Source organism: Nyctereutes procyonoides, unplaced genomic scaffold (assembly GCF_905146905.1).
Source record: "Nyctereutes procyonoides isolate TBG_1078 unplaced genomic scaffold, NYPRO_anot_genome, whole genome shotgun sequence".
Classification (NCBI taxonomy): domain Eukaryota; kingdom Metazoa; phylum Chordata; class Mammalia; order Carnivora; family Canidae; genus Nyctereutes; species Nyctereutes procyonoides.
Window position 1 is genome coordinate 29328675 of NW_026575042.1, and position 16125 is coordinate 29344799.

A 16125-nucleotide genomic window follows, 5' to 3' on the forward strand; every position below is an offset into this window, starting at 1 on the left:
ACCTAGCAATAACCCAAATTCTATAAGTCTTTCTTAAACTCTCTTACTGAGATGCTTCACAGTTCCCCAAGGAGAGTATTCTCTCTTGTGGCAATAAGCAATAATAAACCCAACTTGTTCAGCTCTAGGTGTCTTACTAGAGGCTGGAGGTTATTTTTACCTAACATTATTTGTTCACTGAAGTACAAACTGACTTCTCCAGGATGCCTGAGTTTAACACTAAGATAGTAAACACTCTTGATTAATCATTTTATAATTCTATCATACTATTATCGTAATTTGTTGTTATTCCATCCACCTCATTTAAATAGAATCTTTTAGAAGCCCACAGAAGAAATGATGATGGAATCAATTATTTTTAAGGAATGAAAAAAAAATGAACAATTGGAATTTCTCTTTTCTTGCTCTCCTTGTATAAGAAAGAGAAGCAGACTTCTATAAAACAGGGCTGGGATATAGTGGTCAAATTCATTCCATGGAAGCCATGCATTTTCCTAAGATCCTCAGCTCATCACCATAATTTCTACCAATTCTCTCTGCACAGAGATTTCTCCATGGAGCTGTCACAATATTTTTCTTCCCACTTAGAATACCAGAGCATTTTCTCTTCCCAAGTTCTTCTTGTGTTGTATAATGTGACAGGCTATTAAATCAATTTCTCTTCCTCTCTTTAAATAAAGCACATGCAGTGATCATTCAGAATTAAAGGTGACAACCTGGAGATGTTTGGATTCATTCTTCAGTTCTAATACACACACATATGCAATTCACATCTCTCTCATGCATGTTCTCACTCTCTTGCAAACTCACACATAGACACTGTGCATTAATAAAAACACATTAATAATTAGTTGCTTTAATTATGTTAGTATTTCTTAGATCAGTCATGTTGTATTATAGTAAGAACTATAATGCATACTCATGTAAAGATAATTTTGGAAAGAGGACAGAAAAGTGATTAGAAATCACTTAGGTGAGCTCAAATGATGTAAAACCAAGGAAAGCCTCATTCTGTGACTGAGGCAAGAGAGGATGACAAAGGTTCAGGGAGCCTTTATATTAAACTCTAAATATTTCAAATATTTTTAAAAGAATTACCTCTTTTGTATCTCACAGTTTGCTGGCAGGGGCACATTGGTATGATTATTCGGATAAGCAATCGGATAAGCTTAAAATATATGTATATCCTTTGACCCAACACTTCCCCTAAGAAAACAATCATCAATGCTCACGGAATTAAATTAATAATAACAGTGATGGCTAGCAATTAGGTAATTCTAAGTGCTAGGCACTGTTGTATGTTAAATCTACAAACAATCCTACGATGTAGGTACTCGTATTGTCCCCATTATACAGATGGGAAAATGGAATAAATTGACTTGTAAAAGATATTATAACTGGTAAATAATGAAGCTGGGATTAAAATATAAACAGTCTGTAACTAGGATTACACTGTATACTACACTGTCTCTTCCCATTAGAAGTACGTTCATTGCAGAATTATTGACACAACCTACTCCTCCCTTAGTATCACCCATCGTAACTGACTCAGTTGCTCAGACCTTTGGAATAATTCCTGATTTCTCTTTTTCTCATTCCTTAGATCCAATGCATCAGCAAATTTATAGAGTATACTTTTTAAATACCTCTCATTTCCAATTACTTCTCATCTTCTCCATGGTTACCACCTGATCCAAACTATTACATCTCTCACTTGGACAAATACAGTAGCTCCTGAGTCGTCTCCAGCATCTGTTCTTGTCTCTGTACACTGTCTGGCACAGCAAACAGTGTTATCTCTTAAAATGCAAATCACTTCCCTGCTTCAAGCCTTCCAATTCTCCCCTCTCCTTCATATTTAGAATAAAAATCCAGGATATCTACCATAGCTTATCAGGCCCTACACATTCTGGTCCCTAGCTGCCTCTCCCACATCATTTCCTCTCTCTTGTCTTCATATCCCACTGCTCTCTAGCCTTCTTGTCTCCCTGCTATTCCTTAAATAGGCCAAGAAATGTCTGTGCCGTGGCCTCTGCTCATCCTCCTGTTAGAACACTCTTTCCCTACATCCATATGTATCACTCCTTTCCCTATTCAAGTTTCTGTGCAAATACTGCTTCCTCAGATAAGCCCTCCCTAACCATGGTTTTTAAACTAGTCCCTCCAACATTCCCTATATAATAGATTATATACCAAAAAAATAAACTTCCTTCTTGCCAGTAAATTATGGTGAAAATATTTATTTGTATTGGAAAATATGGTTGGGCAAGTTTCAGGGTAGTAGGTAGGGAGTGGGCAAGAGAAGAATCAAGTAGCAAGAAGATAGAGACAATCGTGTTGCAGCTTTGGTGGTTCCCATAGCCATGGATGAGTGCACTGGCTTCTATGAAGGGGGCAGGACTTGGAATAATGGGCACCAGTGGGAGAGGACTCAGGGTAGAACCAAAGGATCCAAAATTTGAAGAAAGAGGATTTTAGAGAGCAGATTCCACATGTACTGACCATACAATCTTGGAAATATTGGTACAAATCCCTTTCAGTTCTCTCATCTGTAAATTGTCAATAAAAATTATAGCACTGACTGAATTTTATAGACTGTTACAAGGAATCAATGAAAGAAAATGTGGGAGGACTATTAGATACCAATGACTCTTATTTGTTCCTTCTTCTTTGTTATATCTAGTGTTGGTAGCATACATACACATTATTCCTTAAACTGGTGTTTAAAATCAAGAGAGAGATTTCAACTTATACTTTCTTTCTGTTGTACTTCCTGAGGCTATCCATTTCCTAAGTTTCACACTCAGAGTAAAAAGTCATTCCTTTTAAATATTCTGTATTTGCATCTTTCAAACTTTTAAGATAATAGCATAAATGGGAATTAAGATTATAAACATGCCCACATTCTCCCTATCTACACCCTTTAGGATAATCATAGATCCGTGTAAATAATAAGATGGGGCTTTTCAGATAATCAATATTCCCAGATACAGATTTTTTAACTGTGTGGCAAGCATTCAACACTCTTCCCATGAAAGGGATGGGTCTCTGTGCTTGGCCTGAAACTGCTTGTGCATGGAAGGCCACATGCAGATGCTCTAATCGGAAGTTCCAGGGGTGCCTGGGTGGCTCAGTTAAGCAGCTGCCTTTGGCTCGGGTTATGATCATGGGGTCCTGGGATTGAACCCCATGTTGGGCTCCCTGCTCAGTGGGGAATCTGCTTCTCCCTCTGCCTCTCTCCTCCTGCTTGTGCTCTCTCTCTCTCAAACAAATAAATTAAATCTTTAAAAAAGGAAAAAAAAAAAAAGAAGTTCTAGCTTTTCATGAGAGTAAAGACACCTTCAGATGATTTGAAATCCCAGACTTAAATGACTACTGAGCTTCCTGGCTTCCTAGGCTTCCCTACTGAGACACTGGACATTGTGGCACAGGGATAAGCCATCGCCACGGTGCCCTGTATGGGGTCTCAACACACAGAATCCAGGAATCTAATAAAATGGTTATTTTAAGACATTAAATGTTGGGCTAATTGTTATGCAACAGTAGTCATTAGAACAAACTGGCTGAAGTATATCTTCAATAGGAGCAGATTTAAGTAGATTCCCCCACCTTAAATCCATTTCTCAGAAGCTATTTTGAAAAGGCTAGAATTCACCAAAGGAAGGTTAAAAAGGTATCAGAATTTCTTGCTTCGATACACAGTTCCAAAGCTGTAATCTTTCAACAAGAAGAACTAGTCTCCACATTCAAGAAGAAAATATCTAAGCCTAAATTCTCAGATGAGAGGAAGCACTTGAAATATCAAGTGTTTGAAAGCAGACTAGCCAAGATAGAGAGTTGAACATTTCTGAGCTTGAATCAAGATAAAATATTTAATTAGCCTATAAACTGACCCCAAGAACATCTGGAGTTTCCAGAAGGGAACATATTTCTTGAAACTTCTTCTCTGAAACTGCCAAATAGTGGGGGCTGGTGTTGGCACAAAAGCAAGGATGGAAAAGTGAAGATGGAAAAGAAAGGTTATCGGCATGGCCTCTCTGATTGCCGTGCACAGATAAGAGAGCATGGGCAAGCGGAATGAAGTCGCTCTGAGTCTACCCATCTTCTTCAAAATGCAGAGAATGCAGGGGATGAGGAGGCTCAGATAATTCCTGACCAGGGGAGCCGAAACCAATCGATCAAAGTGGTTAGTCAGAGACTTGGCAGAAACTTAAAGACTTGCCCAATTTCTCACTGAAACTTCTCTTATTTTATACAGACAAATGGGATCAAGAATTCTTGCTGGGCTGGTGGCAGATGAAAACCCTGTCACCAGCATTAAACATACCTTGAAGTAGGCATTACCTGATAATATCTTCCATATAGTGAGCACTACGTGATGTGCTAACCACATTAGTTTTGCACACATTATCTCCTTTAAACATAACGGCACTTAATATTTATTAAACACTGGCATTTAATATTTATTACGTACTCACGATGACCCAAGTACTATGTTAAGCAATTCTTATGCATCATCTCATTTCATCTTTATAATAAACCCACGGAATAGGATTTCGCTATTGTTGTTGTTGTCTCTGTGTTCCAGATATTGAAAATACCAGGCCCAGGGAAGCTGACGCATTTGCATAAGGTTACATGGATAACCCAAGTGGTCTGATTCCAGAATTCATAGGGTGAGCCAGTTCACTGTCCTGCCAGCCAATCGTTTAATCCTGACAACAACTATTTAGACACAAGGTAGTAGGAGAGGCTCAGAGATGTTAGGTGACTTTCTCAGGTCACACAGTTAACCTGTGCTAGACCTCAGTCATGTTTCCAAACTGACTTCAGATCAAGCCTGGATGCAATAGCAGCTTCCTAAATTGTCAGCCACAGGGATTTCAAGTTGATGGGAAGCCTGGTGAGTCAGCATAAATAATTTAGTTTGATTCTGGGCCTGGGTCTATTTTTCTTCTTTTCTGTGGTACTCTTTCTCTGACTTTTAGCTAAGGAACCAAATTTTCCTCTTTTAAAAATCTTACACAGAACCTCAATATACTTAACAGATAAAGGTGATATTTTTATTGGTATAAATATATTTTATAAGTTGAGATTTCTGTCACTTACTATGATGTCAATCAAGGGGAATATAATGTGTGTTAATGGTTTCTGATGTGTCGAAATTTTAACTATCTATGTTGTTTCCTGTTATATGTTTTAAATATTAATACATATTCTAGGATATGTTCTATATCTTGATTTGAATGGTGATTATTCAAGTATGTATATATTCGTCAAAACTTACCCAACTACACATCCAAAATGGCTGCTTTCGGTTGCATTTTATATGCAAATTGCCTCATCAAAGTTGAGAAGCAAAAAGTTATATTTATATTTATATTTCAAACAAATGTTTGCAATACCTCCAAAGTGGCTAGCCTCCCCCCACCCCAGAATACTATTTATAAGTCTTCAAAACAAACAGTGTGGTGACTCAGAATGGGGAAGTTGAGAATTATTTGTGTCCTAAGGTTCAAATAAAGACACTGAAGAACTTCCATCTCATTCCAGGAATTTCTATGGCTTAAAATAAAAATGATTTAATCCCTGAAAGCCAACAAGAAAAACGTGCTACCTCATCTACATTCAGGTTGCTTTTGAAGCAGACAGGAGAAAACTAGGTGGAAGGAAATTATGTTTTCAGCAAATAATTTACTTTCTTTCCCCTACTGTTTCAATGAGAGACCCAGGAGGCAGATAAATCCAGATGGAGCCTGGGGTGGAGGAGGGAAGACAAAGGGAAACCCCCGTCTCCAACACTAAGCACAGCTACAGCTCTCCTTTCCCCTCGCCACTGCTACACTCTCCCCAGTGGAAGAAAAAGAGAGAAAAGAAAAGAAGAGGAACGCAAAGAAGTTTAAGATCAAAAAGATATAAGGAAGGAAACAGAATCTAACAGAATGTGGTTACAAGGTGCTACATGGTCTTCATCCCTCAGCAGCAGGAAATGTCCTTCAAGCATCATCCATGTCTCCATTCAACATAGTTACTATGCCAACTGTACTCTTTACATAGGAACATATAAAGAAAATCCCTTGGGCAGCCCGGGTGGCTCAGTGGTTTAGCGCCACCTTCAGCGCAGGGCATGATCCTGGAGACCTGGGATGGAGTCCCACGTCAGGCTCCCTGCATGGAGCCTGTGTCTCTGCCTCTCTTTCTCTCTCTCTCTCTCTCTCTCTCTCTCTCTCTCTGTGTGTGTGTGTGTGTCTCTCATGAACAAATAAATAAAATCTTAAAAAAAAGAAAAAAGAAAATCCCTCTAAACAAACTTCTTGCCTCAGGTACCAATAATCCTACCTCCATGTGAAAAGAGTAAGCCTAATCATGTAGGTGAGTTCTAATCAACTGAGTTCTTATTCTCCTGAATGAGAACAGGATGTTCCTCAAAAATCCAAGGGTCTTTAGAGGTGAACAGTGAGAAATGGACCATGAAAATGAAATCTAACTACTGAATTCCAAGCATCTATGTGTCAAGCACTATGGTAGACACTAGGGATGCAAAATCATTAAAATGGTGACAGATTTAGTGCTCCAGAATTTACTTCTCCAATGACCTCCAGATATGTCTCTACTCTGCCTCCAGCCACAGGACAATATTATTTGCATTAGTCCTCAGAAAACTTGAGGACCAAAAAAAGCACATCTTTATTTAGATAACAGTTCTTGAAAAATGACTAATGTTTCATAATCACAGCACTTATTGAGCACTAACTCTGTAGTACCAGGTACTATTATAAGCATTCTACAGGCATTGAATCATTTAAATGGTAGGTGGGCACCATTATGATACCCATTTTATAGGTAAGGAAACTGAGGCACAGAGGGTTTGGGTAACTTGCCCACTAGCACAGCTAATGATGGCTGGACTAGGCTTTCAATCTTGATAGTCTGGCTCAATAGCCTGAGCTAAGGACTCCTATGCCATACATCACTGGGAACTTTTAGGAAGTCAGGCTGAAAGCATAAAAATTGGAGGATGCATAGGCTGTTTTAAGTATTTACCAAAATAAATTTAATTTCTGTTTGAAAAAATGCAAACAATTTTAAATGAATTCTTGGATTCTCTGAGGAGAGGAAAACATGTTTATTTTTTAAAGATTTTATTTATTTACTTATTTTTTTTATTTAGAGTGCACATGAGTTGGGGGGAGAGACACAGGAAGAGGGAGAGAGAGAATCTCAAGCCGACCCTGTGCTGAGCATGGAGCCTGACATAAGGCTTGATCTCCAGACCCAAACGTGTTCATTTTAAATGACTAGTCGCATTATATGGGGTTACTCTATCTCCACAGAGGCCAGGATGAGGGAGGCACAGAGTTATGGAGATAACATGGGCACTGGAGTCAGACAGCCTGGGTTCAATTTGTTACGGCTCCTCTCCTTACTACTTGGGTACCCTTTGAGCAAATTACTTAACTCTTTGGTGCCTCTTTATAAAATATATATGGAGCCCAAATTGTAAGGTTGTTCTGGTAATTACATATGATGACACATATGAAGTACTGAGTAGATTACCTGATACAGCATATAACTACTCTCAACATATTTTAAGATATCATCACTAATAAGTCACCATTACAAAGAATAAAAAAAGAGTAAGTGGACTGAAATTACAAAGGAAATAGGATTTTCTTTAAGACATGATTGTCAGCAGTGTCGAGTTAAACATTAAAATAGGAATCTAGGAACCATGTTGAAAACATCTTCTTGGAGATCCTGAAGGTGGCTTAAGCTAGAGGCAGAGTGCTCTAAATCATAAATGCCTCCTGAAGCTCTTTTCTTGGTCTGCAATTTCATCTTTCAAATACTCATCATGAGACGCAAGGTCTTATAAAAAGCCATGGCAACCAATGCTCTGTCTTAATGTCCAGAGTGTGGCTCACCAGTTCTTCAAGTTAAGGAAGCAATGAAGCCCATGTCATGGTGCTTTCCCCCCTGCAGGAGGCCAGACATTATTCTTCCAGCTGATAAATCATCTCCAAGGCACATAAAAGAAGTCAATCTAAGATTTCAGTTCAAACTGTTTTTCCTCATTTGCAGCCCCAAATTTCCCATTTTGTGCAATTCCACTCTTAGACGCCATGACATTGACAATTTTGAGATGTCATTGATAAGAAAGCCACTTAGCATCTTATGCAATGCAGTTTTCTTCTTTTCCTTTACTCAAGTGCATCACTTACAGAGTGCACATCAGGTAACTGCAGTCTCTGGTCAAAGGGATGTGACCTCAGGCAGCAGGGAGGAAATATATATATATATATATATATATATATATATATATATATATATATTTTTTTTTTTTTTTTTTTTTTTGGCTCTACTGTTTCATTGTGTTTTCTATTCAGTGCTTGGAGTAAGATTCCTAATATCACCTTTATAAAGGAAAGAAATTATTCTTATTAAGGATGTGTTAAGGGGGAGGTAGAAAGCAGCATCAAAGTTTTCCCAAATGGGAGTTTGATGCGAAACCACAGTGAAAACTTTGTGAACAACTGAAGAAAACTGTTGTTTTTTATCATCTGTCATGCTAGGTGTTAGCCACTGAAACACTGCAAGTCAGCGAAGTGTGAACAGAAAATCTTTTGAAAAAGGAAGTTTTTTGTGATATCCAGAGGGAATGCTTTAATTGACTTAATTCTCATTTCTCAGCTCTTGTCTGGGTCCACAAACGAGAGGTTAGCTATGTTTCAGAGACCCAGCCCGGGGAAGGTGTGGGAGTATATTCTAAACTCAAATACTTCCGGGGCCAGGCTAGTAGGGCAAGTGAGCGGGGCAGGCTGGCTAGCAGGAAACAAGAAGACAAACTCATATTCTGGATATGGGCACCTGCTACCCACATCCAGTTCACCATTGCACAAAGACTAAAGGTTCCATGTTGCCAGGTTTTCTGGTTACTCAGTAGTAGTCTGGAGTTTTATGAAAAACTGTCCTGATCTTTACATTTTGTTAAATAGTACAAACTTGCTTGAATGCCAATAGAACAAACTTGCTTGAAGGCCAAACAGAATATGTGTGAGACTAGACATAGGCCTCTAACTTCAAGTCTATAACTTCTGGTAAGGTGAAGAAAATACAGGTTGGTTCGTGCAATCAACCAGATTCCAGCTTTACTACTTACTAGCTGTGTGACCGTGGATGATTTATTATTTCTGCTCAACCTCAGTTTCCTTACCTGGTTAGTAAAGTCTCCCTTGCAGGGTAGTTGTGAGAAATAGAAAGAATATATGTAAAATGACTTATTTCCTAGCTGGTATCAATTAACTTATATAGATGGCTACTTTATTTTGTCATCACCCAAATGTTCGTATTGCATGACTCATTTTTATAACATTCTAGCACTTTGGAGCAATGGAAAATTGATTACCTCTGTTACAGATTATAGGTAAAACTACTATTTGGGGCTTCATCTTCCTGGCTCATACAAAAGAGTGATGGCTCACTACTGTCCCAAGCATTAAAGAGACTTGTTCCATAGAACTCTTCCATGAGCCCTCTAGCCAAAAGCAAATTGCTGAGAAGTTCACATTTCATTTATTTGGAAGTGGGCAAGCCCATCCTATGGTCTCATATTTCCCCTCATATGCTATTGGCAGGATGTCAGGTCATATGGCAACTATACCCTACATCTAGGTGGATAGGGAGTGGGGAGAAAAGGTGGAAAATAAGGAGAGATGAAGGATTTATTTATTTTTATCCCTATCCCACATAAAGGTAGCCTATGCACCCTTGAGATGGTCTGCTGTAGTATAGGCCCTGATGATTGGGGATTTTTGTTGTTGTTGTTGTTGTTGTTAAGCAGATGCCTGGTTTAAGCTCCCATTGTTGAAGCTTTCAAAGAGACATCCACTTCAAAGAGGACTATTTCTAATAAACACAGAGCTAGCCACAGGACTTCATAAAGAGCCAGGCTACCTTCTGGCACTGATGCTCTTTTATTTTAGGTATCTTGATTGATTTAAAAAACTGACCATGTGGGCCCCATGTTTTTCCCTTCCTGCACTTAAAATTCCCATTCTTATATTTTAAATTCATCAATAAAGAGTGAGCCTGCAAAACCCTAGGCCCCCACCTTTAACCCCAATAAAAACAGAACCCCAGGCCTGTGTGCACACTCCCCCTCTTTCATTCTACCCAAGACCTCACTGTGTGGCCCCAGGTGTTCTACCTAATTTCCAGGTTGTGTAAGTAATAAACCTTTATTTTTCAAAGTTCCCTGATGGTTATTGCTGAACGACATCTTGCAATAATAATAATAACCACATGTGAGGGTCCACCCACTACATTGGTTATAGATAGGCTGAGACGCCATTAAACATCTACCCACCACACATTCAAGGAAAAGGAAGAGTTCATTTAAGTCCTGACCTTGTTTTAGTTCTCTTCCTCTAGGTCATATGACCTCCTGAGCCCCTAAGATAGAATAAGTTTTTCCACCAGACTCTGAGGTCTTTGAGGGTACAAATCATATTCTTTCATGATACCCAATACATGCTGGAGTTAATTTCAATGTCTGTAATAACCTTTTCATAAGACTATTGTAAGAAGCAAATGAAATAATGTAAGCAGGTCTTTGTGAATGTTAATATATGGATATATTATTATAAATAATAATAACTTTACGTCAGAGTCCACTTTTAGATATAACCACACTAATTATTACTAACAATTATTACTACTAACAACCCATCAAAGCACATGATTTATATAACATGTTTCCATGGAATTGATCCAAGGGTAATTAGTTCTCAGAATTACTTGGAGCTTCCTATGAAGGAACTCAATAACTATGCATTAAAAATAAATGTAGAAATGGAATTGAGGTGATTGGAGGAGCATCCTAAAAACGTGGGAATAATTTGGCTTTTTCCAATGAAGACAAGTTGCCAGGATTTATAGGATTTCTGCCAAAGGCCATGGCATTGTGGCCTTAGCTCTGCTTCATGGAGGACACCCAATGTGCCCAGGGGATAAAGCATGTGCTCCAGGAAACTGAATAAATGTCTTTAGTTCACAGGGTCCTTGTCTTTTGAATCCCTGAGAAGTGTTAATTTTTCCCACTTGGCTATGATGTTTAGTACCAAAAGTTAGTGAATATATCAGTATTCACCAGAAGGTAGGAGGAAATTATTTCCACTCTTCATTGGAAAATGAGATGTGATCTAAATACACACCATCACACTGTACTGCACCATATACTTTTGCCATTATGTGACCAGGAGTGGGTGCAAGGAGGATTTTTTTTTAATGGGTATGGTCTCAAATTAGGGAAATTAAATAGTCTAAAACTCTCAGTTTGGAATGCATTTCCAACCTACAAGTATTCTTTTCCTTCCTTTCGGATAGTAAAACCATGGCCACTAAAGAAATACTGAAAGTTTTACCCAAAGAGAACACCATCCTGTCTCCATATTCTGGAAGAAAACAAAAGTATCCTCTCCAACTTCTCACTCCTCATTATATTCATCCCAATCTCTGCTGGTCTACAAAGAGCAAGAGTCTCTTGTGCATTTTAAGACCAACTGATTTCCAATATTTCAAAGACAGATTTATCCTCATTGACCCTTAATACTATTAACAGCACAGAAGGTCAGACTGTAGGTCTTTTTGAGTCTAAAAATCAGGTTTACAGTTTCATGATCACTTCAGAGGCCAATGTTCTTTTCTAGGGCTAACAGGCTACAGCCAATTAAAAAAGCAAACAGCTCCTCTCCATATGGAAAGACCATCTAAAGGCACTTCTAACTATTGTAGTAATAACCTCAGCAGTAAACCAGGGCAAAATGGGCCCTCTCCCTGCTGTGATTCCATTACAAAAGCACAGGCCAGCAATCACAATAAAAAAGAAATGTCAATCCCTAGTTACTATCTCCCCCAAAACCACTTAAATTTAAAATTAAGAGCCTACCATAACATTTTTACAAACTCCCTTTCCTCTTCTTCCCAGCCCAGCCAAATTCTCTAGCACATCAGAGACTCTGGAACCACTCTATTTATATTTACCCTTAAATTAATTAAATTAAATATTTTAAAATTTTAGTTCCTCGGTTATACTATCTATCTTTCAAGTGCTCAGTAGCTACATGGGGCTAGTGGCTACCTTACTTGATGGCACAGATGGAGAACATTTCTATCATTACAGGGAGTTCCACTGGACAGTGCTGATTTAGAGAGAGACTCTTTTGCCAAACTTTAAAATTCCCTCTGGGGTATGCCTGGGTGGCTCAGTGGTTGGGCGTCTGCCTTTGGCTCAGGGTATGATCCTGGGGTCCTGGGATCGAGTCCTGCATCGGGCTCCTTGCATGAAGCCTGCTTCTCCCTCTGCCTGTATCTCTGCCTCTCTCTCTCTCTCTCTCTCTCTGTCTCTATCTCTCATGAATAAATAAATAAAATCTTTAGAAAATAAAAAATAAAATTCCCTCTGAAAGATAAGCTCACCTTGCTTTTTTCTCATCCTGACCCTGCCTCCCAATAATCTCTTCATTATGCAAATCAGTTTAGCCTCTCTCTTTTTTTTTTTTCTTCAGTAGGGCAATTACTAGACTTCTCCATAAAAAAAGACATGGGCAGAGCCAAAACGAATTCTCTTCTGCAAAGCTTTCTTTCAGTTCTGTAACTGTGTACATAGAAATCTCTCTGTAAATCCAGACATGTTGGAAGGGCTAGACATAGGAAAATGTATGCCTCAAGAAATGATATCCCAGGATATCCCAGTGCACTGTCCATGTTTGCTAGCCTTCACTGAACATAGATAGTAGAAGCCAAATGGTTTATTTTTTAAAGATTTTATTTATTTATTAATGAGAGACACAGAGAGAGAGGGAGGCAGAGACACAGGCAGAGGGAGAAGCAGGCTCCATGCAGGGAGCCCCATGTGGGCTCAATCCCAGGACTCTAAAATCATGCCCTGGAGCGCACTAAACTGCTGAGCCACCAAGGGTTCCCAAAGCCACATGGTCTAAATAGACTGTCAGATGCTTTTAACTTGTAGCACAGGTGTGCTTCTAACTCTCAGCATAAGACCACTTGCTGAATTTGTACTGCAAAGTAGGTGTTAGCAGTAAACAAATATGCATTACTTGCTGAGAGGGTAAATGATTATCTAAGTTACCATGAGCTGTCAAAGGTTTATGTGCTGCTCGTTTACCTCTTGGCTCTCAAGTGCATTCTATACCCTTTCCCTGTAAACCTTGTCAACAAGCTTCCATCACAGTTTGGTCAGTGGAAGACACCAACGGGGTACATGAGAGCAACATGCAGGCAGATGCTGGGGTAACCTCATCTCCCTTTCAGATCACATTTACAGCAGCATCTGCATCCCCTCTATCTTCCTGGCTCCCACCAGACAGGCCCCCTTACATGGATCCAGCTTGTGCTAGATGGCTCTTTGGTTCTGGCCCTACTATCTCCCTCTTTGGCCCCTCTTGCCCAGTTGGTATGCTGGTAAATGTTTAACACTTGGTTCTGGGTGGGAGGTGAGCCCTGATTTGAAATATTTGCCAATGCTTGTGTTGTAAATACCCACATCAAAACTACTTGCAAAGTTCTGAATACTTAAGAGTCCGCTTTCACAAGCCTATACAAGCTGGCCTCAGCACACTACTGCCCCACCCTAAGGCTTTTGTCATTAATGCCTGGGTTCTCTCAGTGTCCCTATTTACTTTCTCAGAATTTCTAACTCATTTTCTACTAATTACCTGAATTAAATACTTTATGAGCTACCTGGCATTGGCTATGTTTTTTTGACTGTATCCTGAATGTATACTGTTAAGAGTCTAAAGTATATTACAGAAGTGTTTCTCCAAGTGCCAGATTATAAATCGGCCTATCACTATGTATGCTGGAAGTTCAGCTGACAGTATTGTTTTTAAAAAGTAAGGCTTTTTAAATGAAGGAAGCGGCAGTGAGTCAATTTACATCAGGGAGCAAGTTTCTTGTCTGTGCACTGGTAACAGAGTTTGTGAACCGGTGGCTGTGTGCAGACCATCCTTTGAGTAACACTTTGTTAATAGAGCACTCTAGAAGAGCAACATAGCAATACCAGTACCAAAAGCCCCCAAAGTTTCCTATCCTTTGTACCGGTTCTTCCACTTTGATAATGTCTCCTAAGAACTCATTCAAAAAGGAGGGAAAAGCCTTATACACAAAAATTATCACTGCAGTTTAAAATATTAAATATGAATGCCAGAAGGGAGAGCCATATATACAAATAATAGTTGACTAATGTAAAAGTGGCTTTAGGAGATGAATTTCTTTCTCATTTCTTTCCTCTAATTTTCAAGGTGTGTTTTTTTTCTAATGCAGGCTGCCATTTCATTTTGTGAAATAAAAAACAGAAAACAATAAAACAACAAAGTCAGTGTGACTGTTTAGAAGGAAAAAAAGATATTACGCATTAAGACACCTATGAATGCTGTTTTATGTTGACAATATATGCCCTTGATAAGTCTGAAGTTAAAGACTCCCAAACTGCTCATCTGTCTTGCATTCCCCCATCCAAGTTGCCTCCACCTGAGTTTCATCTGCTCATTCATCAAACATGCTGCCTCTCAGGTCTTTTGAACCTTCTGTGGGATGGAAGACTTTACCCACTAGAAGAGCATCTTCCAGCTATTTGCAAAAAAGTGGGAGAAGTATTAAAGACTTGAGGATTTGGTTGTAAGGGATCCAAAGCAAGTAGCTGTCTACTGTTGCTCTGCACAGAATGGCTTCAAATCCCTTCTCCAAATTCCACAGAGTACCTGGTTCCCTGTGAGATGATAATCACTACTTCCCGGGCTGCACCTCTTGTTCCTACCTATCTCACCATTCACCTCAAAATGGAGCTTTAAAACATTGCTCACTCAGACAACTTACCTAAAAGCAAAAAGGAAAAATCAAAACCAAACAAAACATTTAAAAAAACAGTCCTCATCCGATCTGTTTTGACTTTTAAATCAATGAACAAAAGCCAACTGCGGAATCAACCTGCAATATTGCCACACAAACCACCAAGACCACCCTGGTGTCCACCATCAAAGATAAAATAGCAAGACAGAGCTCAGGCTCTGGAGTCCAACAGCCTGAGGGTAAATGTGAGATTTTTCCATTCAGAAGCTGAATGATCTTGGGAAAATCCTTAACCTTTCTGCATTTCCTCACCTGCCTCTCTGTTCCTCAGAGGATTATTGTGAGGATCAGCTAGTTATTTTACCTAAAGTACTTAGAATAGTACCTGACCCTTGATGAGTACCCAATAGAATGTAGCTAATATTAAGTTTTCACTCCAAAAAAAAAAAAAATGTTGCATGATGTGGCCTCTGTAAGGCAGTCCTTCCTGACCTTCCCCAGGGATCACTAAGTCCATAATGAGCACAAAGATTAAGGGTAAATGTCAAAATATCCAGGGCATTAGGACCACTGCATCAAAACATCATGGTACAAACAGAAATACAGTCATATTCAGTTCAAGAATTTTCCTTCTCATCAAAATAAACCACTTGAAGACAGGAAATGCAAAAACATTTTTGAATCAATCCCCCAGTCATGCTTCTGTCCATTTCCTTGGACATGCCTACCTCAAACCACTGCCCGTGGGACTGCATTTTGAGGATGACACAGGGGTCTGGTTTGGAAAGAGCATCTCTGTCAGAAATGCCTTTGCATGCCACACGCAGCTCAACTTTGGTCAGGCAGGGGCTGTTAAAGATTCCCAGCGTATTGGCAGCTGACTCATAAATGTTGCTCATCTTCTTCATTCTGTTTTAGGCAAGAAAATGGGAAAAAGGTCAATCACCATGGTATTTGTCAAAGGAGAAAGCCTTCCAATTACCTTTCAAGATATTGTTCAACAAACAATTTCAAATCCTGAATGTATTTATTATTTCACTTTCCACCATCGTGGGACAGTTCCAGTGAAACAAACAAATGAACAAACAGAACCAAAGAAATGACAACAACCCCCACAGGTGCTGGTGTGCTTGGCTAAGACTACTTTTCTATATGCTTTGCATGCATTAGCACAGTAAAATTTTCAGTTTGTGAAATAAAATTAATGAATTACTGTAAACTGTAATCCAGCTCTATATTAAGTGCATGGTTTATGTG

The 16125-nt window shown here is 39.1% G+C and overlaps 1 protein-coding gene across 1 annotated transcript in view; it reads right to left on the reverse strand.

Moving 5' to 3' along the window:
- Positions 1-15776, reverse strand: part of CPNE4 (copine 4) — a 332370-nt gene extending 316594 nt beyond the window's left edge. The window contains exon 1 of the mRNA XM_055321334.1: positions 15597-15776. Within this exon, the coding sequence (XP_055177309.1) occupies positions 15597-15776 (180 nt within the window). The remainder of the gene's footprint in view (positions 1-15596) is intronic.
- Positions 15777-16125: the final 349 nt, after the last annotated feature.